Source organism: Odontesthes bonariensis, chromosome 5 (assembly GCF_027942865.1).
Source record: "Odontesthes bonariensis isolate fOdoBon6 chromosome 5, fOdoBon6.hap1, whole genome shotgun sequence".
In the NCBI taxonomy this organism is placed as follows: Eukaryota; Metazoa; Chordata; class Actinopteri; order Atheriniformes; family Atherinopsidae; genus Odontesthes; species Odontesthes bonariensis.
In genome coordinates, this window is record NC_134510.1 from 25,590,636 (window position 1) to 25,616,451 (window position 25,816).

At 42.1% G+C, this 25,816-nt stretch overlaps 3 protein-coding genes across 5 annotated transcripts; 2 read left to right on the top strand and 1 right to left on the bottom strand.

Annotated features, from left to right (window-relative positions):
* Positions 1-56: 56 nt before the first annotated feature.
* josd2 (Josephin domain containing 2) lies at positions 57-6,013 on the bottom strand. The gene is made up of 5 exons (XM_075465675.1): positions 5,726-6,013; positions 5,369-5,497; positions 3,892-4,017; positions 2,698-2,892; positions 57-2,427 (listed from the first exon to the last, which is right to left on the bottom strand). Exons 2-5 carry the CDS (start codon positions 5,488-5,490, stop codon positions 2,316-2,318), a joined length of 555 nt encoding a protein of 184 aa, XP_075321790.1. The 5' UTR covers positions 5,491-5,497; positions 5,726-6,013; the 3' UTR covers positions 57-2,315.
* Positions 6,014-7,824: 1,811 nt separating this feature from the next.
* Positions 7,825-12,657, top strand: ube2s (ubiquitin-conjugating enzyme E2S). The gene is made up of 4 exons (XM_075466691.1): positions 7,825-8,016; positions 9,662-9,809; positions 10,802-10,992; positions 11,088-12,657. The coding sequence occupies exons 1-4, from the start codon at positions 8,014-8,016 to the stop codon at positions 11,451-11,453; spliced, it is 708 nt and encodes a 235-aa protein (XP_075322806.1). The 5' UTR covers positions 7,825-8,013; the 3' UTR covers positions 11,454-12,657.
* A 981-nt stretch (positions 12,658-13,638) lies between these two features.
* Positions 13,639-25,058, top strand: shisa7a (shisa family member 7a). Of its 3 annotated transcripts, XM_075465678.1 has the most exons (7): positions 13,639-14,537; positions 15,254-15,288; positions 16,530-18,836; positions 19,445-19,599; positions 20,080-20,145; positions 20,431-20,616; positions 20,811-25,058. In XM_075465678.1, exons 3-7 carry the CDS (start codon positions 18,070-18,072, stop codon positions 21,809-21,811), a joined length of 2,175 nt encoding a protein of 724 aa, XP_075321793.1. In that variant the 5' UTR covers positions 13,639-14,537; positions 15,254-15,288; positions 16,530-18,069; the 3' UTR covers positions 21,812-25,058. The 3 variants fall into 3 exon arrangements, with proteins under 3 accessions (XP_075321793.1, XP_075321791.1, XP_075321792.1); XM_075465676.1 differs by lacking the exon at positions 15,254-15,288 and having other exon boundaries at positions 16,527-18,836; XM_075465677.1 differs by lacking the exon at positions 15,254-15,288.
* Positions 25,059-25,816: the final 758 nt, after the last annotated feature.

Here is a 25,816-nt window from a genome sequence, read left to right on the forward strand (position 1 = left end):
TGTTTGATGTCAATATAACACACACAGAAAGCAATGAAAGCAAAAAAAGTTCATACTTAAAACAAAAGGTCAATGTTTAATATAAATAAAAGCATCAACATGAACCTCTGAGCTACAGCTTCGGGTGTAAGTCAGTCACTAGTGCGGATCAGAGACGGTGCTCCTAATCTTCTCGATATGCATAGTTTAAACAGGCGAGACAAAGATACAAACATTAAGACTGCATACAGTCACAGAACCAGTGTTTTTGCATTGTGTCAAGGACCGAGTACATTCCTGCAGATTTTCCTTTTACGTGAAAATGGTCTTTGTGGCTTTGATGCAGCCACTGTCATAAACAACAGCCCTGAAACCTGGATTCACTGGGTACTCCATCACAATGACCGTTGGTTTCTGACAGCTTAATTCCTGCTAAAACTACATCACTCAAGAACAAATTATGAAAAGACGCAGGATGTTCATTGTGATGTACTACAGAGTTCAAAAGTAACCGAACGGTAAAAAAACACATTTCAATGTTTGTCAAGTAAAAATCAAATAAATGGACGAAAACATGGTGTAGAGTTTGTTGACTCAGCTGGGGCCTGTACTCAGAAGCAGGTTTAAAATATATTTTGGTTATCTGGCTTCACAAACGCAAACATCCGAGATCACTGCAAGAAGTGTCGCAGTGCTGGTCATCAACCCCGTCCACCCGGGGTTTCTGACTCAGGATACGCGCATGTTTGTGTACAGTAAGAGGGGCGGCGTTGGCACCAGGTGACTAATCCATAACATGGATGTAAAACTGCAAATTTCCCACAAGAACAACAAACCACAATCCTTAACAAGAAATATATTCGATATCCTGGCTTGTAATAGTAGCCTCGATCTTTCGAGCGTAATCCAGGGAGGAAAAAAAACATTCAAAGTAGCAAAAGTTAACTGTAAAAAACATAAAGTCAAGAAAATCTAAATAGAAAATATGTATAGGAAACCATTTAGTGTTTTGACTCAAAACTTTCAAAGGTTTAACAACCCGTACGGACATATCGTGAAGCTATTTGGTGGAGAGGGAGTGAAACTGCTGCTCAAGTTCAACAAACTGCAACGAAAATCTTTCAACGAGCACCTGATTTTTATTTAACCGATTTAATGTCAACATCATATTTCAAAGTCTCCCTCCACCAAAAATCGTCCTCATCCTATGACTGAGGATTTCTGCTTTCAGCCTGCACAGCCTCGCCCACAGATTCAGAACGGCGAGGTCAGACAGGCTTTTTTTGCCTGTCCTCCCGTGAGGAGCCAAACAAAAGAGAAGCTAGCACAGGTTAGGTGGAGAAGACATTAAATGCAAGGCTGAGCGAGAGAGGCGGTTCTGGGGTTTGATAGGGCCGAGAGAGCCGTGCATTTCTAATGTTGTATCGATATTTGTTGGGAAAACCCAAAGGGTTCAGTCTGGAGAGAAAAGGGGCTCAGTCACTCGCACCAACGAGTTTTTCCTTCATTTTCTAAGAGAATTCACTGGACTTTAGGTGGTGATGAAACACGCGTTGACCTCACTGATAACAAAATCCGCTCTGGAGCAGGTTAGCTCTCCAACATTGGTTACCATAGCGATGTATTTTAGTCGGAAATTAACCACATTTGTGACAAAAAGTTGCCTCGCAAATCCTGCTTTGCAGTACAGACCCCAGGTGATGGCATTATGGTATCTGTGTCTGTATGAGCACACACAAAGACAATTAGTGCTTCCAGATCTCACTCTGCAGTGCATAGAAGGTTAACAACAAAGACGAAGAGGGGGAAGCTGCTTAACCCACACACCTCGATATTACCATTGTACATACAGTACATGATCCAAAGGCTGAGACTATGGCGTCTTAAGCGACAAATTCACTGATAAAGTGGCTGTTCTTTCATGTACAACCACTTTCTGTGAATAATTTTGAACTGTTCTGCCATTCGTCACGACTTAAGTGTCCTTATACTAGCTTACATCTGCCATAAACTCAAAACTTTTGTCTGCATAAATGCTCCTTCGCAGTGTTAAAACAAAAGTACCAAGAGAAGGGTGGACAGAGCAGTTGCAGAGGTCATACCGGAGCGAAAGCTTTAACAACTGTTACAATCAAAAAGTTCTTCATTTCAGGAGTAAACTTCTGCCTCTGCTTCTCTTTGGAATTTCCTTTGTGTGTCTGTGTAGATATTAAATGTATTTTTAGTGCATTCCCTGAAGAAATTTCTTTAACGAGGTGTTTAAAAAAAAATGTCTGTAGTTTTCCCAGCGGAGGGTTGTTGGTTTTGTTTTTTTGTCTCCCTGCTACGCAAAGATATCACTTGTTGGGGTTTTCAGAGCTCAGCCACGAGCCGTCCTCCTCCACTTCCCGTTGGACAACCAGGAGCATCTCTGCCACGTCCTGAGAAAGCTGTTCACTGAGAAACGCGCTGCGAGAGAAACAAAGACGGACGATTAAAAAAAGAACACACACTCAGACAGTGGGCATGTTACTAGACTGCTGTGTCCAAACACAAACAAGCGAGTGAAGTAACCCCCATGTGACCGCTCATATGGGGATGACTCACTCACTGCATTGAGCCAGAGTTCAAGCGGCACACTAGTGCCAAGATTTGATCTGATTCAGAGCAGGCCCACACATGGGGATTACATGTCTGCTCCAAAAAGCCTGGGATCCCTGTGCAGCTGCACAGTCTCACCGTAGCTCTGCCTCTCCCCCGATGCAGGCGGGACTCTTCAGTTTGGAGTCCAGGTTGTAGTACTGTCCGTTAACTTGCCGAACTGCCAGCCAGTGCCGCCGGCGAAGTGGGAGGGACACGATTCCCAAAGACACTCGTGATGGGACATTAAGAATAAAGCCCTGGACCTTTGACATGCAAAGGCTCTGAACTGTCCTGTAGTTTTAAAGAGGGCAGAAAGACATTGTTAACGAAAGCCTCCATCTCTTCGGATATTCTTAGTTCAGTACATTTCAGAAGACTTTTCCTGAAGAGTGACCCCCACCCAGCAAAGCAGCTTGTGCTTCATAAACCAAGCTAAAATCCTCACATTCATAAACATGTAGCTGGAGATGGTAGGAGTGGTTGGAAAAGAAACATCTCTCATTTACAACATACTTTGGGTTTGCCCTGCATGATGGTCTATGTAATGGACTATTGCTTGTGCAGAAACAGGTCTCCCTAAGAGTTTCACAGGATTTCTTGTCTTTGTGCTGCTGCAGCTTTAATCATCAATCTCAAAACGAACATATCTTTTTTCACACGACGAAAGGAGAAATGCACACCTTTAACCAAAAAAATAAACCTTCACATGTCATTAACAGAAGTTTGTGCAGAGAGGCTTGAATTTCCTGGAATAAAGCCAGGAATATACTTGCTTTTTATTACAGATATGCCTGTTAATCATGGCTCATGGCCTCATGGAGTGTTGATTGTGCACATTCTCAAAAATGCACGCTTCACACTCACAAGCTGCAATATGCGAGTGATCAGTAAGGGCAGCGCAGCGTCAAATCTGACCAGATAGGAAAGTTGTCGAAAAAGTCTGCAATAACCCGCACCGTGACGATGTGTCTTTGTCGCTGCACAGTGACAAATGTGCCTTTCAGAACAGCTGGCAGGAGATCAGTATCATTTTGAAAACGTCTGTGCACGGATGGAAAATGTTGGGGAAACAGATTGAGGATGGTGCAGATGGGGTGTTTTTCATCCAGTCTCAGTCATCTGATGTGCCCCCTAGTGGAACCTTCAGGTAACAGGTGTAGTATTCAGGAAAGTATTTGAACAATTATGCCAACAGCAGAGAAAGTGGCTTAAGTGAATATGTGATTAAAAAGCAATTATATTCCTGGCCTAAGAGTGTCTCATTACACAGGGTTCAGTGTGTCTACTCACCTCCGTTTGTCCCACCACACTGCAGCGAGCTCCCTGCTCTGTAATGCCGCCATTATGACATTAACATCATAGTTTCCTGTGCCTAACATTGACCGATGGGGGTTCACCACACACTGCGGAGCCAGCCTGCAAAGAGACAAAGTATTTGAAATGGAGTCTGCTACACATTCAGCACAGCTCAGTTTTTAATGTTACCAGTGATGTGAAGGCGTCTTCATTCCAGAGATGTTTAGAATGGTCATCTCTACTTTTCTCTCATGGATATAAATATCTCCGCAATTTGGGCATAAACACCCACAACCCTGGTGATTTGATCAGGCTTTCTGGTCATCACTGCCCCTCTAAATAAACCAAGTTATGACTCATCTTCCCTCCTTTTCAGTGAGGTTAATGGCTGACAATGTAAACAGTGGCTTTATCTGTACCAAAACAGCCCTACTGCTGTTTTCTTTTAAGGTGAGGCTTACGTGTCTGAAAGGCTTTTAGCACTGCATGTGAAAGAGTTGAGTGGGCAGTTTTAGCATTTCTTTCACACATCATCTGTGACAGACGATTTTTCTCCATGCTTCAGATCAATTTGCCTTCACCCAAAACTGATTACAGGAGCCTTCAGGGTCTCCAGTTGGGTAAGTGCCGATTACCTGCTGCACTCAGAAAACAAGATAAAAACCGTTATTTAGCTATAGCACATCCCTTTCTATGATGATGACCTTGCTTTGTTACATCCAGAGCGCACCTTTTGTGTGCAGTAAAGGGTCTTTCCGTCCTACTTCAGAGAAACGTGTCGCTACGCTTTGGTTTCAACAAGTCTTTGCACTGGCATGCATTTCTCCACAAATTACTTGCACACTCTTTCTACAAAAAAACATCACAACCTATTTATATTTATGTTAGGAAAGTACTTTTTCTTTCCAGTTCCTTCTTTGTTTCACTCACTGTCGCTAAGTCTTATAATGGTCCGTACGCCCTGTTATGATCATTCTTTGGCATTTGGACTTCAGTCAATGGTTCACAACAAAAATTCCAGCAGGAAACACAGGCAGAGAGCGAAGGATATAATCTGCAACACGTCTCTGAACCAAAGCAAATCAGGCTTAATGTGTGTGTACCCAACCAAAGCCTTCATCAGATTGAGGGTGTCACATCTATCAGATGTACTGTACACTACTAAAAGCATAGATCACTTCATGACAAACATGGAGATAGATGTAATGAACCAAAACAAACTTTTTAACCATGGCCTGTATGTTTGTCAGGACTAAATAAACATTTCAACCCAATACTTCCACAAACCTCTGCTTTGTTTTTTTTCTTTGGGCGCCAGTTTACAGGCTGTGGAAACACTGGGTTGGCTGCTGTTTGATATTAGAGCATTAAACCTCTCTGTTTCTGTGAGCACACACACACACACACACACACACACACACACACACACACACACACACACACACACACACACACTTAGACGTTACCCTACCGTTTACAGATGTCATCGGCCGTCTCCTTGGTAAACACCCGCTCCTGGAGCACGTTGTTGAGAGCATGAATGGCGCACAGCTCCAACCGTTGCTTCTCATGAAACACCTCTCCTTCGCTCATAATAACACTTTAAACACACAAATACAAAGCAAAAGTAACGTTAACAAACCCCGGCCACGCTCCAGCTAACTGGCAGCCTGCTGTCCATCGATGCTAGTTAGCATCTGCTTACCCGTAACGGAGGGTAACTGACAACCTACTGATTATACTCTGTATTATCTGACCGAGGACGGCTTGGAAAACAGCGGCAAAGCGACCTATTATTGATCCTCAATATCGACGTGAAGCCACTGACCTGCTGATAAAGCAATTCCCAGATAAAATGATGCTGGAGTCTGACAGCTACATCCAGAAACCGGAAGCAGAGCCGTTGTTTTTGTTGTGATGTTGTTGTTCTTGAGCGGCCGGCACGCCCCCGTATTGTTTTATGCATTCACCCACAACAGTACAAAAGAGCCTTCACTTTTATCAGCTGTGCTGGAAGGTCCCGAATAAAAAACGGTAGAAAATACACGTTACGGCAACTTATCTTCTGGGTTTCACGCGAAGAGCTCAAACGTTTCCAATGTAACCATGAGGCAGTGTTGCAGCGCCCCCTAACGCTGAGTCCGGGTATTAACAATAATATTGGCACACATTAGTTGATCCTAACCTAACCGAAATTGACTCATTCAAGCGGCTTGTCAAATTACACCCTCATAAATTGTCAAAAAGTCAGCTTTTGTTATAACAGCTGTGATGCTGCTGTATCACATCATGCTCCCATATGCTTTCACGTTTCATGACAGAGAGATTTAATGGTCGACTGGTGTATTTATTGGTACATTATGAAACAAATGACCCCCCCCCCCATCCCTCTCCCACACATGCACGCACACGCACTAGTTCTGAGAGAGACACAAAACAAGTATAAACCAATAAGATACGATTTGTGTCTCAAACTATGTATCTTGCAGATTATTTTTTGAGTCATCAGTCATTTAAAATTCATGCATTTCATGGTTATTTGGAATTTCTATGTTTTTAAACCATTATTTAACTAGCAAAAAAAATACAATTGAGATCAAAGATTTTTTTGTTGTTGCAAAAGCATCCCGGCAGCAGCATCATCAGAGTACAACACACAAATACTTAGCAGTTTCCGCAAGTGTAATTATGAAATGAGAATGCACTGATGAATCATAAAATTACAAGACAAATATCCCAAGTCAAAAAATGCAGAGATAGGCAGGATCAGTCAAAACATGCACATCTTAAAAGTATGTGCCTGGCATCTCTTTGCTTTGTGTCTCCGCTTTAGTTGTTATGCATATCATTCTGTATTTCTTTTTGATTGTTTGGTGCCTCCTTTTAGTGGATTTTGCATTTTAGGAGTTTTTGAATAGATGTCAGACACAAACTGTAACCTTCACACTTTAGAATTCAGATCTGGAGACAGAAATGTTCACACCACATACCCGTGGATGAGGTAACCTATTACAAGAGGTAATAATCTTGTGATTATTTGATTTTTGTGCACTGAAATACTCTTCTGAACGAGCACTTGTAGCTTGGTTGGATTGGGTCTAAAGTGTTTAGTCGTGACAAAACTTGTTGTTTACAAGATTAACAAAGCACGTTTAAATAAATCTTACTGATTTATAGCTGTGACATTTGCTGTTCTTCACTCCTTCTCGAAATGCAAACAGAGGAACACCATGTTAAACTAAATCAAATAAAGAAAAGCGCGAGTCCAGGTCATGAAGCCAGCCAGTTAAACTGTGACGCTGGTGCAGCCGAGGCTCAAGAAGGGAGTTCTTTATGTTATATGATATTCAGTAACAATATATGAATTTATTTGGGGCAAAGTGGTAACCCTCTTTTTAGGATGATCAAAGTATTATTCAATTAAATTCAAGAATATTCAACACCCCATACACAAGCCATTTTGTTAAGAAAACCTCTGGATAGACAGACTGTTTCAATTTTATGTGAAACGTTGTCTTTGTCTGGGTGAAGCATGGTTTTGTTTTCCATTTTTGTTCCTGCATTTTCCTGTTTTGAGCAGTCTACTTCTGATCATTTCCATTAGAACAACGCAATTTTAGTCGAGTTTTCTATGTATCATTCACCCTCAACAATTCAATCAGTTTTTCTACTTTTCTTCTCTATATAGGTAAAAAAAATCCTTTGAAGTTTTGCTTGTGCTTCTTAACTATGTTTCATACAACGGATGTATCCTTTCAGTATTGATTTGGGATGTGAGTTTTTTAAACGGACCAATGGCTGATTAGTATCAGTCAAATATTTGATTGTGTGTGGCCGGTAGGGCCTCTGACTGTGACGCAATGAAAAGGCTGTATGGTGATTGGTTAAAACCTTGTGACGTATCATGTCACTAAGATTCCCATTGGTCTGTGATACTAGGTTAAACTGAGGATCGTATTTTTGTTCCTGTGTCAATGTAAAGAAGAAAAGAGCAGTAACCACTGAGACCGGGTTAAGTTCTCATATATGATCATTTTTTCAAGCATTAACAGAAGAGGCTTCTTATATCTGACACCTGCCAGATACCCGTCGCCCTAGCAGATCTCCATTCCGAAGATGGTAAGACAGATGACCGAGCTTATTGCTAACAGCTAACGAGAGTAGCTGCTAGCTCGACCCGATGTTTAGCCGTCGAAAGCTGCCGAGTTTTTTTCTTTTCTTCTTTAAAAAAAAAAATCAAGGTTGTTTCTCTTTAGTGGAGTTTTTGGTGTTCGTTAAAAGTCACAATCTGTATTTCAATAATTCAGTTATCATTAACACTATAGCACATTTTTTCAAAACCACCAAGCAGCTTTGACATTAACTAATTGAAGCTAGGTTTGTAATGCTAATCGTAACGTAAAGTTAACATTATCTATCGGTTTGATGGTCATTTACGGACCTTATAGATGGTTTCAAAGGAGTATTGTCGGACTTTCATGCCTAGCCTTGCCTTGAATAGTCCCAGTAAAAGTTTATTTTCTCCTACCAGGATACTTGAAATATTTTAAGGACTGCGGCATTATAGGTAAAACTTTGTAGTTAACCCAAAACAGCCCAATTAATTCATAGTAGTTATATTAGTACGATAATAATGAGGAGCAATAACTGATACCACGGCCAAGCATACAAAACCCTTGTGTTTGTGTGAGATGGTGCATCAGCAAGAGAGAAGTCTGAAAGATGCTCATGGCAGTTTTTCTTCAAGCCTAGATGTAGACTGATTTAATGTCTGTTTTTCATTATTAGAAACGCTATCGTGTCAAACAGTGCGACATCACGAAGAACAAGCACACGGTTGGCTTCTATTTTAGGACAATTTAGAATTGAGATGTATAAGGGGAAGCTTTCCGTTTTCACAATACCTTAAGCATTAAAGTCATGTATATGGCTAACGAAAGATCAAAGCATTGTTTTTATAAAGTGGATACTTTACTGTCTTGGCATTAGCTGATATTCTCTCGGAATAGCAATGGTCAGGTCCCAGATATGTCTCCGTGATGGGCAAAATCTGACATGCCATGAGGAAATTCAGCCAAGGTACAGTATTAAGGATGCACCAGAAATGTCCTGAGGCTGTATGCTGTGCCAATAATAAATGATAATGAAAATAATAATGATGATGGTGATATTAACAATGATAACAAAAGTGTCTTTATAACTTTTTTTTTTTTTAAAGATGTATTGAGGCATACATACAAGCACAGTCATGAACACACAGCTAAGTCACTTGAAGCAAACTACATTTGAAATCCAAATTAATGTTAATAGCACATGATCAGGGACATCAAGTAAGTGCAAGTAGAAAATATGAATGAAAAGGCTAATTAAATTAGTTTTGAGTAGTTGTTCCCTAATTTCAGGTACATATGTTCCTTTAACAGTATTTATGGACCTATATTTGCCAGTTCTTGGCCAAACTGGCTAGAATCTAAACACCATAAGCCAGCATCCTTCAACAAGCCAGAGTCAGCTCACTTTGGGTGACCTTCTGCCAGAACTCAGCCGATTCTGCTGCCAATTAGTTTTAAAAAAACAATCAAAATATTAGAATATTGCTCTACATGTAGCTGTCTGCAATTACGGTACTTTTCATCACAAGAGCATTACACTTGAACAAAGACTGTTATTTGTCAATAAATTATTGCCATCAGGAACAGTAGTGTAGTGGGCCTGTGCTTGTAGATAACTAACATAGTACTGAACCACTGTTTTGTCTCTATAGAACTCCAATGTGGAGAATTTGCCCCCTCATGTTCTTCGCTTGGTCTACAAAGAGGTTTCAGCTTTGGCCGCAGACCCACCTGAGGGTATTAAGATTTATCCAAGTGAGGAAGACATAACTGAACTTCACACATCCATTGAAGGACCAGGTAAGGATTGTAGTGTGGCGTCATGTCAAGATGACACTGGCTATGATGAGGCTTGTCACCTCAACATAAATTATTCATTTAATTGTTTGGAATCTCATGCAGCACTTTCCTGATATCGGACAGATTCTCTGATTTGTTACACTCCGGCTCTATTTTTTTTTTTTTTTTTTTTTAGAAATATAAAGCCAGACTAACTTTAGACAGTGTATCTAACCTGCAGCTTATTGTTTGGTGTGTATTCTATTAAAAGCTGTTAGTGATGCCTCTGCATCACAGTTGGAACTACAGCAGCTGTCTCACAGCTGCTAATTTAGTGAAATTACTTGATGATGTAATAATTGACAGTGGATAGAAATTCCATTTTATGACCAAGCTTTTCCCAGCTCAAGATAATTGCAGCTCTTACTTGTAATTCTCTCCATTGTGCTGTCTAAGCTCCCCGTGTTTAGGTAGTTGGTTGTTAATTGTCCAAGCTTAGATGTTAAAATGTGACACCAGCTGATCCATGTTTTGCATCGTTCACTCATGAGGACAACAGCTCTTTCGGACTAGTTTTAGATTAAAAGTTATACAAAGTAGAAAATATATTTTCCTGTGCCACTTAAAATGTATACAGTTGTTTGTTGGCTTTATTTATGGATTTACTGCGTCATGTTACGCACATAAACCCACTTTAACCACAGTCAGTGGTATCCATGTTATTTTGTCACCGTGCGCTCGTTGCCTCAGACCTTTTTAGCTTTAAGTAGGCTTTGAAGAGCCAGAGACTTGTCCATGTTTTTAACTCCTTCACATTGCACCTAGTTTCCATATAAAAGCCCATAATGCAGTCATTATGTTTAAGTATGTTGTTGTGTTTAGGTTTGAGCCTGTGTGCAAACGCTCTGTCGCTGACCCGGGTGTAATATTATTTTTTGTTTTTCTGAGTTGACTCAGCTGCAGCTCAACCCCCACAGCACTGTTCATGTGATGAATTCTTTATACTTTGACAGAGGGAACTCCATTTGCTGGTGGCATTTTCCGAATGCGTCTGGTCCTCGGGAAGGACTTCCCTGCTGTTCCACCCAAGGGGTATTTCCTGACCAAGATTTTTCACCCCAACGTGAGTCACAAGGGAGAGATCTGTGTCAACGTGTTGAAGAGGGACTGGAAGGCAGAACTCGGCCTCAGACACGTCTTACTTGTAAGATTGACTCTTGATTTTTGTTCTGACTACAATGATTAGTTTCTCCATTATTAAGTTTCTAATCTTTCACTTTTTTCTTTTCCGCCCGACAGACCATCAAGTGTCTTCTCATCCATCCAAATCCAGAATCGGCTCTGAATGAAGAGGCCGGGCGCCTACTGTTGGAGGACTATGCTGAATATGAGTCACGTGCCCGTCTTCTAACAGAAATACACGCTATGGGTGGGCCTGGTGGTACCTCCGGGGTACCTCAGGACCCTAACGACGGCCCACAGCCAAAGAAGCACGCAGGCGACCCTACAAAGAGAGCGGGACCCAGCGCAGCAATTGTACCGGCAGCTCTGGGTAACGGAGCCAATGGAGCCAGTACCACTAGCAGCAATAGTAACAGTAGTAACATTAATAATGTAGCAGGGAAAAAGAAAGCAGATAAAAAGCGGGCATTGAGGCGACTTTAATGCCTCAACAAAATTCTCAGTGAGTGTGCGAGTGTGTGCGTCTGTCTGTCCGTGTGAGTGTAAATATGAATATTGAATTTTTGTTCCCTTTTTCTGACTCTTTCTACTCTCGAGTCCAGATTGTCCATTTGGTACCCTTTGTTTTGCCACCGCTTTGGCTCATCCTGTTTGCATTACAGGTTTGTTAATTATTTCCATACCTGAAGACACGGTGGCAAAGATCCGCTCCTCTTTGACAAGAAAAGAATACAGTTTTCCTGCAAATATCATGCCATGACTTGTATTTTTCCTTTTGGCCTATTCTGAAATAACAGACGATGGCTTTCACTGTGCAAAAATATAGCCTCTACAAGTCCTGTTGTCTCAGACTTGATATTAGTTCTTTTTAAAAAGTGCTTCTTGGTAAATGCTGCTGTGATGGTACCGTGTACTGCACAGCCTGCCTTGTCCATGAGTTTGAACAAGGACGTTAATAAGAAAATCAGGTTTTCAAATTGAGCTAAAATGAAATTCTTGAAGAAGATTAAGCATGCTTGGGGTCGTGATTTGGAGATAAATATTGCTACTATTCTGCAGCAGTAAAACCTTTTGTAAACTGTATTTTTCATATTATGACCCAAAAGCAATGACGGTATGGAAAAGGTTAGCAAAGGAGTATAGAAAAAGTGTTATTTTTCTTTTTTTCTTTTTCTACAATGGTTTCACTGTCTAGTATTTTCAAAGGCTTTTGATTGAAATGTCTGTATTCAGCTGTCTTGTGGTTGTGTGTGAAGACTTAGAACAGCAGCTGTGAGGGAACAGGGTAGGTTGTCAGACAACTTTTGTAAAAACAAAACAAACGGAGAAAAAAAACCAAATCGATCGTCTGTTCTCTATATTCCACAAACTGTGGCGTGAGCCACTTCCTCTACACCTGTCTCCCTACACAGCAGTATGTGCTCAGATACCCGGCTCCCCGCTCAGCTATGTGGGCACTGGAGAAGGCATCCATGTTTGATAGAGCCGTCTCTGCACTATTGGGGTTTATTGGGCAGGTTTTTCTCTTTATGCTCGATGCAGAGGGGAGGGAGGGGGCCCACATTTCCCATGGAAACGCTGTTTCAATTTGGATGGAAAGGGTGCGTCTGAAACTCCTGTTACAGTGCAGACTGGATATTTTGTGTCGTTTTTAATTATTTAAATTAATAAAACATTGAGATACAAGAAGTGAAATGAAAAAACGAGTCCTATTCGCTGCTTTGTCTGATGTTGCTTGCTTGTATGATCACACACCGTAATGCTTGGGATGTATGTGAGGGTGATATAAGATAGCACTTCACTTTGTTTATAGTGGTCTCCTGTTCTGATGGAATAACCATTATGAGGAGAGGACTAATTGCATCCACCCCAGCAAACCAGTGAGTGAAAGTGCACCCGGCAGAGCGTCATTGGACCATCTAATGAAGGGCTCCACTGGCCTCTGCTGCAGACATGCAGCATCCCACCCACCTGTGTAGAAATAGCAGCCTGCCATGCAGGTAATTATCAGGCCCTTCCTAGACACCTGGGGCTCAACATAACCCTGCACAACTTCCCCAAGCTCCATTTTGGAAGTGCTTGCCTCCTTCTCCACCTGGTATCCACCTCCTCTACAAACAGCCCCATCAATGCTAAAAGCCCGTCCTTTGACTCGGGTTTTTCTGGGATTATTTGAACATCTATTGCGGTTCTGTTGGCAGGGTTTTTCTTTCTGTGTCACGTGATTCATCCTGTTGGTCCGATGTGTAACCAGTGACCCCAATTAATAGGAGCCCAGTTCATTCAAATGCAATGCCGAACCAAAACCCAGGTTAATTTATGTGCTGTTGATCCGGGGATCGTGACGAGGTAGTGACGGGTGGAATGAAGCCAGAAACGAGCGCCAACTTCATCTCACAAATCTCGCATCAGCTCTCAGCCAGTCTTTCCTTAGGGTTTCGTGTCTTTCCCGCTGCCCCCTTCTCGTCCTACACTAAAAGAGATCTGAATTGTCAGTGTAGGTCTGAGTCTAATTGACAGTTTCGTTCACGCTCCAGTGTTAAAGCTTTTGCGCCAGTCCTCTCCCCTTCCCCGTTTTCATCGCTTTCATAATTGCCACCAACATAATGACACAGTTGCTGTGGCAACCGTGTCTCTCCGTCTCTCTTTCTCTCCCTCGCGCGCGCACACAAAGAAAAATAACGCACACACTCTTTGGATCTCGGAGGTCTTCCGCTGAACACCAGCCGATTGAATTTTGCAACTTTTCTCGCGTTTTTGTATAGTCATTGTCCCACTCGGCTTTTTTAAAAAAATATAGGCCTATATATTTTAAAGAACAGTGAGATAATCCCTTACGGACTTTTTAAGAAATTATTTTATCAGCTCCCGTGAAATATATATATTTGGGGTCACTCAATTAAAAAGGGTGGTTTAATGGAGGAGTGAGGACGAACGCCACCAGTTGAATGGGCCTAATGACCTGCAGCACAGAGAGGACCGGAGTTAAGCTCGGCACCAGTCTGACGGACCAATCACATCGCTCCCCCGCTGGCGGAACTCCGTGAGGCCAGTCGCAGTTAGGCGGTGAAACCTATATAGCTTGGAAATGATTAAGAGAAACAGCTTCAGTGAGCTCTAGATTGAGGAAGTTAAATTTTGGGACATCACGTCTGACATTTTTGCGCATCTTGCGTCCTTTCTGGGATAGTAGCCTAACACTAACTTGTGCTTGTGCACCAGACGGAGAGATTCCGATGCAGTTTATAGATGAATTGACACATGTATCAGAAAATCTCAGAACATCTCGTTGTTCACCATCCCTCTTTTGACTCCCGCTTGCGTTTTTTTCCACTTTTTTTTTTTTGTCCCCTGCTGTTGGATTATCAGAAGCCTGATGGAGATGGAACAAGAGGGACCGAGATCAGCGTCACTTCTGAAAAACACGGACATTTAAAACAGGTGGCAGATCCAGCAAGAGTTCAATCTGTCCTCATCATCATCTGCTACAATAACAGGCTACCATCTGAGAGCCGCTGAGATACACAGTGCGCAGGCTCTCCAGCATCAGACCCCATCAACGCACAGGTAAGACACGACAAAATGCACCTTTTATTAATGCAACATCACTTACCGAATTACAAGCAGATTGATACCGATGGATACTTTATCGGCGTGTTTCTGTATGCATGAAAATTTGAGTTTGGCATCCGTGAAAACGCATCAGCTGTTCAAACAAAACATTTGGATGAGAGATGCGCCACAGTAATCTCCACACACTCGGGCTTTATTCTGGGCAGATGTGTTTTCCGTCACTTTAATCGATAATTGCCGACACAATGCGACATTCTGAACACATTAAAACCACTGATAAAAGACACACACACACCGACACATCCAGTCGGACTACACGCACACGCACACACACTGGCACGGATACACCCACGCACTTTTAGCCTACTGATACATGCAAGCCATGTCCGTAACCCGCACGCCTGTTCGTCGCAAGTTGCAACTTATTAACCTAAAGAGGGATGGAGTGTAGTCTGAGGAGAGGGTGTCCACATCATTCGGCTGATGCAAAGGCATTGCGCAGCATTTATTCACTGATAAGACTGGAGCAGCCGCTGCTCCGCGCCTTCCGCTGTAATTAACTGTCATTTACATCCACTGTGAACCCATTCAAGATTCACCATAGATTCACACCGCATTTTGTGTTCAAACAGCGAATGTATGAAGAAAAAGTGGCCATTTTGTTCCATTTCCTACAAACACCTGTTGATTTATTTTTTTTGCTTGCCCAGGCGTGCACACGGCTTGGCACCATGCATGCTGCAATGTAAGTCACTGGTTCCTTTGCTTTCATACGATCACTGGAACATATTGAAATTGGTATGTGCCCCCCCCCCCCCCCCCGTGGCCATACAACCCTGAGCTGCATCTTCACAGTTGTGAATCTGCGCCCTTTATCACTTGGTTCCCATCCAGGCTCAACAACTGCATTGCTTCAAAACCACAGAAGAAGGCTATTGTATGTTGTGTCCCTTCGCTGGAAAATAGCACATTGCAAGACCCGAGGCTTTTGGCAACAGAAGAGCTGGTCTTATATCATTTGAATGGCCATTTTAGGTTTGAAATCTCTATTGTTAGGCTTCAAATGCACAATTCTTTGAATATTTGGACAGGTAAAAGGAGTCATAGTGCAGTTGACATGATAATGGAATTTAACAGCGTTGGCAGATGATTGAGCAAGGCATCAGTGTCATCTTGTTGAGCAGGAGATGTGCAGATGTGACTTTGAAATCTGGTTTGGCTAATGGGTGTAGATTGGATTCTGCCTCCCTTCTCTTTCACTGCCTCTTTCACTCACACACAGACAGAGCTGCAGTGCTATTCTGAGAGAGTTAGCTGCCTCAACCCACGCACAGAATCTGAGAAAGAGAGAAAAGCAGAACGAGGGAGAAAAAAGGAGAAGGAGGGAGCTGGAGGACTAAAGGAAAGAGGCAGAGTTGCTACAAGGAGGTTTACCGAATGCCGACTGTAGTCTGTCACATGCACACGCTCACACAAAGCCTTTTCTAGACTTTCATGCGCTCTTCTTTTAACGCTTCTAACTGCAGCTGATATACAGTCTTGATTAGCACCCCTCTCATCTTGTGTGTGGCATGGACTGCATTTGCAGATCTGTTTGGTGGTGCTGTTTGTGTGATGTGCTGTGTTGTATTGGTAAGTGCTGGGAGAAATGTACTTGATTCTGTGCCACCCACACACCGCCCTCCCACTCACGGTCGTCTCTGCATCTATACCTCTGGCTCTTCCCGCTCGCCACAGTCTCTTTGCTCATTTAAATCCCTACCCTGCATTTATCCCGCTGCTCTCTTTCTCTCTATCATTGGCTTTTCAGTAGAGTGTTCATTCTGCAAAGAAGCACACAAACACAAACTTGGCTTCCCACTGTGCACATAGTGCAATTGATGTCCACATGTGCACCCAAAAAGAGCACACACAACGGTCAATGAATGAGGAGAAAAGGTTGCACAGTTTCATCTAATCTAATGTCTGTGGTTTGTGTTTCAGCAGACATTTGGCCGACGCATTCCAGATTCGATTGCCGACACATAAACCCGAAGACGGTTCTGGAAATCGACCACAAACTCTTACAGAAGACAAGAAGAGAAATTCTGTTGGAGATCTCTTCTGGAATAGTAGTCAGCAGAAGAACTGCGGCTTTGTGTTTCTCATTTTTCCTCCAATGAACTCTCCTCAGAAGGTTAGAGGAGCATGTAACTGAAACAAGTGGAACCCTTGGTGATTTCAGCATTCTGTCTCCCCCATCTGTGCCTACATTCTCTGCTACAGATAGGGACGTTTTGATAATTACATATAATTATAATTTCTGTGGGAGACGGATCTGCCTGTGTCTATTATTGCCAACACCTCCAACACAATAACTTCACACATTTACATATTTCTCAACAAAACTGATATTCTTTGAACCCCGGAGACGAATCAGGAATAATTTTTACTAAAAGAGACATGTCACATGCAGAAGCAATGTGCCATTCATCTTATATCTAATTAGGGATACAGATGAGTGACATGGGCAATATTTTGTGCCTAAAAGCTGACTAAAAACCATGGCATTTGCCACGTTTTGCAGTACATTTTACAGGCTGGGAGTCATTTTTCTGGTTCATGCTTACCCCTAATTTTCTGTTGTTACAGCCTTCTAGCACATAAGCAGAGCCTGCCTCATTATCACTCACAGCCCAGTCACAGGAACGGCCCATGCCAGGCGAGTACTGCAACAAAATAATCCAGACATGGAAAACATTTAGATGAATAATGTATCAATATATGTAATCAGTGCCTAGAGCAGTGATAAAGATTATGGCCTATTCAAAGGAAATTAGCATGAATGGACTGTACTGACCAGTGGTGGAATCACTCAATTCCAACTGATTATTTGAAAGACAAAAAAGCACCAAATTGATATACTGATATATATAAATTGAAGATTTCTCCAGAGAACAATTGGTTTCAGGATAAATAAGTGCCCATTCTGAATGTACGCAAAGCCAGACTGAAGTAGTCAACCCGACAGAAAGTATACTAAAACGTGAAGTGCCACGATCAACACAGGAATGCACAGGAAGGCCATATTTTACTGAACAAACTAGCTACTAAATTTTATTGGACTTTGTGGATACAAAAAGTAATTTAATCCAGAACTGCATTTGATATCTGTTCCTTTGTTGTACCTTTAAGCGTTACTTCTCATTTAATCCAAGGCCATTAGATGAAACCGTTCTGTTTCCAAAGTTCCTTTTTAAAAAAGCTACTGAAACCGTTTTAATACTGTTATCACCAATTATTGAGACACACACAAATATTTTGATAATTTGGTCCGTCTTTTATTCTTCCCGTCCTCTCTATCATTATCACACGATACTAAAGTATCACTGACTGAAACAACTGATACATCATCAGTATCCAGTAGGTCGTACATGCTACATGAGTCCTTCACACGGCATTTTAGTAGGTTAAACTGCAAAAGCGGATACAGCGTTGTAACGGCATTGACTCAACAACAGAAAATAGATGTCTTAGTCATGTAAAAATGACGCCCACCACCAATCTCCGAGTCCTCGCTGTCTCCCTGCTCTCCCTCCTCACTATCCCAGTTACCACTGCTGTGGAGACCTATCCACCCCTCCCTTCTCAGCTCACTGACCGCTCAGGGAGACCGTTTACTGAGCAGCCTGAAACTGACTCCAGCCCCTCTCTCCTGCTCCTTGCCATCAAGGCCAATGTCAGGCCAGCTGCTCTCCAAGGCAGACCCAAAACCCCAGAGGAGCTTCCAGAAACCTCAGAGGGAGTTCTTGAGACCCCTCCGAGACCGCTGCCCCAGGTAATGTTCCCCAAGAATGTAACCTCATCAGAGGCCCTCGCACCGCCTCTAGGTGCAGCCCAGGTAGCGCCCATTCCACCGCGCATGATGGACGTGTGGATGGATGTATGTCGGGGTTATTATGACGTAATGGGACACTTTGACAGCGCTTTCAACTGCTCCAAGGACACCTTTGTCTTCTGCTGTGGAACCTGCCACTACCGCTTCTGCTGTCCAGAGCGTAGAAGGCAACTGGATCAGGAGAGCTGTAAAAACTATGACTCTCCAGACTGGGCCAAGCCACAGACAGAAGCCATGATCATATCAGAGGAGTTAGGCCCTGACCCAGACTTTGATCCACTGAAGCAGCAGAGCCATAACACAGGCTTTGTCATCGGTGGTGTGATTGTTTTCATGGTAGCTGTTGCTGTGGGCATCAAGGTGGTCTTCAACAAGGTGCAGCAGGAAGCTAACCAAAGGGATCTGAATATGCCCAGGTGAGGCTCACCCCCTGCTTTTTTTTTCTTTCATCACTTCTGTCTGCTGGATTTGTTGCATGATTCTGCGTATGAATAGTGTAATCAGGACGTATTTTCAGGACTTATTTCTGGGCTTAGAATAGTGTTATTAGTCATCAGCTGAAACATATTTGATCTTCATTAAGTGGCTGCTGCAGGATTCATGGTTGCGTTAATTCCCTCAGTGCCTTCTTATCTCTTATGGCCCACAATCTCTGCAATTAGAATATGCGCTTTGGTTATGCAGGTTACACTTTTCTATCTTTGTAGAGGAGGATGATAGCTGTAGATCCATATTAAATGTTGGTCAGTCTATTGTGCACATACTAATATGCGTGCATTGAAAGGTGATCATAAAAGAGAGTGCAAAACTTGATTTTTTTCCATAAAACTGGCATTCTCATATATTCAGATAACACATGAATTATATCAAAATGACTAAAAATGTTCCCCACGGTTTGGGTTTAGAGTTCCCTCAGGATGAATTTGATGTGGTATTATGATGTGGAGTTCATGATGTTCAGCTAATGGCTTATTGTCAATTTCACCCCATGTTTCCTTTTTGCTTGTGACTGTTGCAAAATTAGAGCCCTGGTTGACATGCTGCGGCACCAGTCGAGCCCAGTCCAGCAGGATGAGAGAAACAACAGCGTGGCTCTGGCCGTAGGGGATGGACAGGGAACACTAGGGAGGGCTCCCAAAAATCTTTACGCTCCAGGACTGCCCAGCAAGGACAACAGATGTGAGACTCTATGGTCTATTCAGTGTTAGTGAATAGCACGATCAGAGCTTTAGTAATAGCATCTTTTGTATGCAGACGCCCATTGTGCTTGTCACATCTATATATGTATGCCTATGTATACAAGTTTTTTTTTTCCGGTTTCACCACTGAAATATCTTTGAGACTACATGCAGTACTGAATAAGATAAAAAAAATCCCCAGTGGTGGTGGGCTAAAAAATTAGACTCTGTTATTCTTCTTTATTGGCTCTGATCACCAAAAAAAGATTTGTCTGACTTCCCTGTGTGTTAATATTAATTTGCCACTTTTATCAAAAAGTAGTAAAATGCACATGAATTTGCAGATAATTACGTTGAGATAAATTAAAGATGGTATATACATGTGCATGCCTCAGTCTTTTTTTGTTAGAACATCATTCAGCTTCAAACTGCCTGACATCCATTTTGTGAGCTGATTACCTTATTTTCCTTTGACTTACAGTGGGCAATCTGCAACACAATTTCATCCACTCATCAGGCTCCAGCCCGAAACACACCGCAACCATCGGTAAGGCAGCTGCTGAAATCAGAGCTTCCATGTAAATTACATGTAATCGCTGTAATTCTTCATTTACTTCATTCACTTATATTTTGAGCTAAAAAGGAGACTTATTCATGTCAACAATGATGATGATTATCATAGCTCCGGTTGCTTGTGTTAGTGTTGAAAAGCAAGTTGAATCCTGCCTCTTTGAATGTTAGCAGATTCACACCCTGCCACGTGCGGTGCGATATATCCAGAGGAGCAAATCTCATTTAACACACAGTCGTTTTCCTCCTGTGGTCTCTGTAGAACGCACCCCTCGCATGAACAATGCTCAGCTGGCAGCTGGAGGCACCCTGCTCTCCAGTAAGCACAACAACACCAAATCCCAGCCCGCCTTCCACCACTCCTTACACAACCTGGCCCAGCTGCCACCCTCCTATGAGAGCGCCACCAAGCCTGAGCTCAACAGATACTCCTCACTCAAACGCCTCGGTAAGTGCTGCGATTTAAAAAAAAAAAAAAGAAACACCTTCTCACTCCTCTTCCAGTGCAGTTTCTGCCGCTGTTTCGTAAGCATGGTGACACTCTTGACGCTTTGCCACAAAACGCAGAATGCATTATTATGTGCTCATGTTTTTTTTTATTGTGGTGATAAACAATTCAGAGAAATATTGTTTGGCTTCCAGAGAAAGGTCTTGATGAGTACTCGTCTGGTTACTGCACCACCAAACGCCGACCTCACACAGCCCAGCCGGCACTCCAGTCCTCTCAGCATCATCTCCACTGGGGTGGAGACTACACCCTCAGTGGGAGAGGAACCCTTCCCAGGCACGCAGTCCGTTCTTGGATCCCGCCTCCACCCTCTGGCATGCCTGCCTCTCCCACTCCCAATCCTTACCCTCTGGATCCCCCGGAGCTGCAGTATAATCCCAACTATGACACTCTGTCCAAGCCGCCGAGAAAGGTTAAGTCCACTGATCAGCTGCTGAACATGGGTGACCTCCCGGCCAACACTGGGACACTGTCACGGCTGTCCAAGAACCAACAACACCAGTACTACAAAGCCATGGCTGCCTCCAACAAGAATTCCAACACGCAAACCCTCACCAGGAAGACACAGGACAGGCAGGACAGGCAGGACAGGCAGGACAGGCAGGAGAGACAGGACAGGCAGGACAGGCAGGACAGGCAGGACAGGCAGGAGAGACAGGACAGGCAGGAACGGCTGCTCATGTCCCCGGACCATTTGGAGGACAGGATGGGGGTTGGAGGGATGGGTGTCGTAGATCCATATGCCCACACAGGAGGGGGTGTCCCCACGCTGCCTCGCCAGCAGAAGGCCCAATCCCAGCAGAACGTCTGCGCTACACCCTCCCTTGACCGGCATCACATGATCAAGATGAACTCTCATCCCACATCTGGACGAGAGCAAGAGAGAAACCCGACCATGACGGGGCACATGAGTGGGGGTATGGGTTGGGCTGGGGAGATGCCTGGGGCGGGGGTAGTCATGGGAACGGGAACACTAGGGGGTCACAGCGCGAGGAGGATGGCTTTTGCGGCAAAAAGGCAGAACACCATTGAGCAACTACATTTCATACCAGGAGGTGGCGGTGGGGGGTCAGGGGGAAGTGCAGGAGGCAGTCAGGGGATCAGGACAGGGAGTAAAAATGAGGTGACAGTGTGAGGTTTGTGCCTAGAGTATGGTCATCAGATGTATGGGAATAGATCGCCTTTTTGCATTTATCTATTAGATATAATAACAAAATATAAAACTAGAAGTATAGTAACAGTATAATGTGTTTAGGCTATTCAAATTGGTGTTCTCTTGTAATCAAATTAGCTTGAATATAACTACTTATAAAAGTAAAAATCTATGTGGGGAACAACTCTTCCACTTTTGAGATAGCCTACATCAGCCATATTTTGTAACAGAATTTGCCATATTGCCATATACAACAGTGCCATTACTCGAAAGACTGACTGGACACATGAAAAGAAAACCCACAGAGCAGTTGTTCATGAGTTAGTTTTATATGTGTTTTTCAAAAAGTACTCAGGAGCCATATTAGATAGGAAACCAGACAATATAAAAAAGGCTTGACGAAGCGGAGGACCATGTGGAATATTTCATCACAGAAGTCCAGGAAAATGAGCAACTACCTGGACAGTCGATCTGCCCAGCTCTCGCTGGCAGTAATCTATTAGGCTGGATTGGATGGATGAAAAGCCCCATGGACACGATGAGTCTCAAAGACCTGTGTGCCTGTGTTTAAGGATTTCTGAGATCTTACATTCTGCTGAAAAAAAACCTCGTTCTGACACAGGGAGACTGAGCCCCGCTTGTTGCTTTCTCTGTAACTGAGTGGACGAGCTGGGATTTTTTTTCAGACTGAGACGCTGCAGCCTGACACTGTTGGCAGGACTCCACGCCTGATTTAAACTGCGGACGTACCCACATTAACAATCTGATGCCTGGGTTGCCTAGTTTTCCATGTGACCTTAGATTAAATTCACCTGAGGACCTCACACTTTGATCACTGTTACACTACAGGAGTGTAAACTGATATTAGACCACGTTAGGGGTGAGATTTCCCAAAGGTTCCCATTTACAAATCAGGGCCTCGCTGTAAAAATTGTGGGCTATCAAATATTTTAGAGCCATCAGATGCGATATTAGTCAAAAATGTTGACACAAACTTACAAAATCAAAAGATGGAAGAAGAGGATGTGTTCAGTTTACCTAGAAAGAGGTTGTATATGAAGAGCAAAGGTTTCTCTACAGAGCACAAAGGAATGGAGCATGACGCAGAGGTTGCACTTACACAACTGTACTTTCAAAGCCATTTATGGAGATACAAAGAAAACACCACAGAGGAAGCTGGTCTGACAATCACCACTTAATTATTATCACCAGGTGGCAAATTATACAAGTCAGTGATTTGTACAGTCAAAGGATTGGCTTCAGAACAAGCCAAAAACCTCAGGAGCGAGGGCGACATGAGGCCTTCCCCTGCGCGGCTCCGGATGCCGCAAGAGACTCTGATGGTGAGGAAGCCCTTCCCATCTTCAGGACAAAGACTTTGCTGTAACATAACGCACTTCAGCCAGTATAAATAAATAAAAAAAATTTAAAAAAGCATTCAAAATATAAACAAAAAATCTTCATCAATAACGACGCTTATCAATACTAAGGGCTATCCTATCCTATATACTGTAGTATGTGATATCTGTGGTCCATATAAAATTCTATCTCTTTCTATTGATTTTGTGTTGATATTGTCATGACGTATTAAGTATTAATGTGTACAAAAAACAAGAGCAATTTAAGCACAGTTCAAAGAGAAACACAGAGACAAAACTTTGCACAAATCAAGCCCCTGATATTTGCACCAGATGCGGACATGCTTATGTGTCGTGTCCTCAAGGTTTACATTCTGTACGATCTGAAAGTGTGACTGATCAATGGAGGGTATTGCATTGAGAGAGGATTTGTTTTTTTTTTGTTCTTTTGTTTTTTCATTTTTTTTCTATCAAGTGAAAATCAGAGATATTTACACAGATCAAGGAAGGAACTGTTTGGTTTTTGTTCAGTCGTGTGTTGGAGGATTACAGAGATGAAAAGCTGAAGAACAGAGACACAGATTACATTTGGACAATCTTCCTATACACAGTACTAAATGTAGTTGTTATAAATATGATGGAGTGTTATTATTAATGATTATTATAACTGTTATGGTTATTATTAACAATTATCTTATGATGTGATGTTCTTTTACTTGGTGGGATTTAAGTGTTTATTGTTTTTAGATTACTAGCATTCTCATGACTAGTTTGTTTTTCATACATCTGGTCATAAAGTTTTTAAAACATTCCAAATCTTAATGCATGCCAGCTCCATTTCATTGAGAGGCATTGACAGCATGCCTGGATCTTAAGGTCATCCATGCTTATATGGCCAAGTTTCCAGCTGTATGTAGTGTGCCTAGACATCAGCCTTATGACATCTCGATCTCAAATGATTACTTAGGTTTTCGCTCTGGTACAAAAAACATGTATTGAAAAAATCTGCAGCCTTCAAAATGTATGTGTCGACAGCCGGTGAGGGATGGGTGAGTTTGGGATGGGCTACAGACAGTCTTTTGTCTCTTCTGCAGCAGCCTGACCTACTAACTTGTCATGGGTTCTACACGCTAAACCCATGATGCCATAATGTATGTATGTTCGGATGAATGTTTGTTACACAGGTGGGAGAAAAACTGAGGTCTAGTGGAAACCCGAAAGCTTTGAGTGAAGTGTCTTTTTCAGGGAAATAGGACAGATGACATACAGTTGTACTAGATTTTTTTAATAGAGCCACAAAAGGTCTGTAGCAAAGTCTGTAATAACTCACAAGCCATATCCATCGAAACTCATTATCACAATTTTATAAATGGTTAATCTAATTTGTGCAAGTATTGTATTTTGTATAGCTAGTACAATCAGAATATTTTGAGTGATCTCTTCGACATTAATTTGAAGATTAAAAAAATTATGTGTTAGTAATTAATGAATTGTACAGTGCCAAATTCATAACATTTTGTTGTCTTTTTATTGCCATAACCTCCTAGATGGCTACAGCTTTTCTTTTTCTTTTTTTTTTTTTCACAATGGAAAACTAATACACAAGGAAGGTGAAAGCTGAAAAGCTTTTTTTTTTCAGAGGGAAATGAATGAATATGGTGTGTGTTTTTACCATTATGAATTCATTTAGAGGGAGGATGCTTAATGGCCACCTTAAATGGATAGGGACCATGTCCATTAATGACAATTAATGGATTTATTTTCATGCCTGAAAATTTCAATACAACCCTTTTGTTATTGTTTAATGCATTGATCCCCTTGGATACGGCAGTGAATTACAAACATTTGTATAATAAAGTTGGTGGGAAAAATGTTTTGTCATTTATTATTGGCGTGTGTGAGTTTTGTAACATATGGACTTTTACTTTTTACTTTCATCACATTTTAGGTAAAAATTAGGACTTTAATCAATGAGTTTCTTCTTTCTGACGGGCAGTATTTTCTAATTTGTTTGGACACCCACAACCTTGAAAGTTGAAATATTTGCCACAATGATTATTTCTAACTAAAGGACGGTTTTGGTCATTCAGTCATATTTTCTCAAAACTGAGTTCCCATTCATCTTAACACTCAAAAGGTTGGGACAGTACAGCAAATGCTAATGAAAAACACACAAAAAGATGCATTATTACATTTATTTTGATTATTATTTCACTGTAGACTGTTTAGATATGGATAGATATAGATATTTTTCTCTTTTTTTACTTAATTTATTTTGTAATTAATTATGATTACTTAAATAATTCATTTTTCATTTCAGGCCTGCAGCTCATTCTGAAAAAAGCTGCAACACACTAATGAGTAACGAGATAAAACAGCAACAACAAATGTTATTTCAAACAGGTGATTTTCATCATGATTTGGTACAAAAGTCTTGGTGGAGTTACATTCACAAATACAACACAAAACTTTACTGTGCAAAAATTAGGCCTCATCTTAACCTTACACAGAAACAGCATCGACTTCTCTGGGTTAGGAGGCATCTGGGATGGATTATCATACAGCAGAAACACGTACTGTGGTCAGACAAATCAGTATTTACTATGTTCATTTCCGAAGTAATGGACAC

What these genes read in the sequence shown, in the direction of transcription:
- shisa7a (XM_075465678.1), top strand. Translation starts at nt 18,070, where the DNA reads ATGACGCCCACCACCAATCTCCGAGTCCTCGCTGTCTCCCTGCTCTCC. An exon ending in GAAACACACCGCAACCATCG is followed by an intron (nt 20,146 to 20,430) that starts GTAAGGCAGCTG and finishes TGGTCTCTGTAG; the next exon opens with AACGCACCCCTCGCATGAAC. An exon ending in CTCCTCACTCAAACGCCTCG is followed by an intron (nt 20,617 to 20,810) that starts GTAAGTGCTGCG and finishes TTTGGCTTCCAG; the next exon opens with AGAAAGGTCTTGATGAGTAC.
- josd2 (XM_075465675.1), bottom strand. Translation starts at nt 5,490, where the DNA reads ATGAGCGAAGGAGAGGTGTTTCATGAGAAGCAACGGTTGGAGCTGTGC. An exon ending in GCCGATGACATCTGTAAACG is followed by an intron (nt 4,018 to 5,368) that starts GTAGGGTAACGT and finishes GTCTCTTTGCAG; the next exon opens with GCTGGCTCCGCAGTGTGTGG. An exon ending in GGGGGAGAGGCAGAGCTACG is followed by an intron (nt 2,428 to 2,697) that starts GTGAGACTGTGC and finishes TTTCTCTCGCAG; the next exon opens with CGCGTTTCTCAGTGAACAGC.
- ube2s (XM_075466691.1), top strand. An exon ending in CACATCCATTGAAGGACCAG is followed by an intron (nt 9,810 to 10,801) that starts GTAAGGATTGTA and finishes ATACTTTGACAG; the next exon opens with AGGGAACTCCATTTGCTGGT. An exon ending in GCCTCAGACACGTCTTACTT is followed by an intron (nt 10,993 to 11,087) that starts GTAAGATTGACT and finishes TCCGCCCGACAG; the next exon opens with ACCATCAAGTGTCTTCTCAT.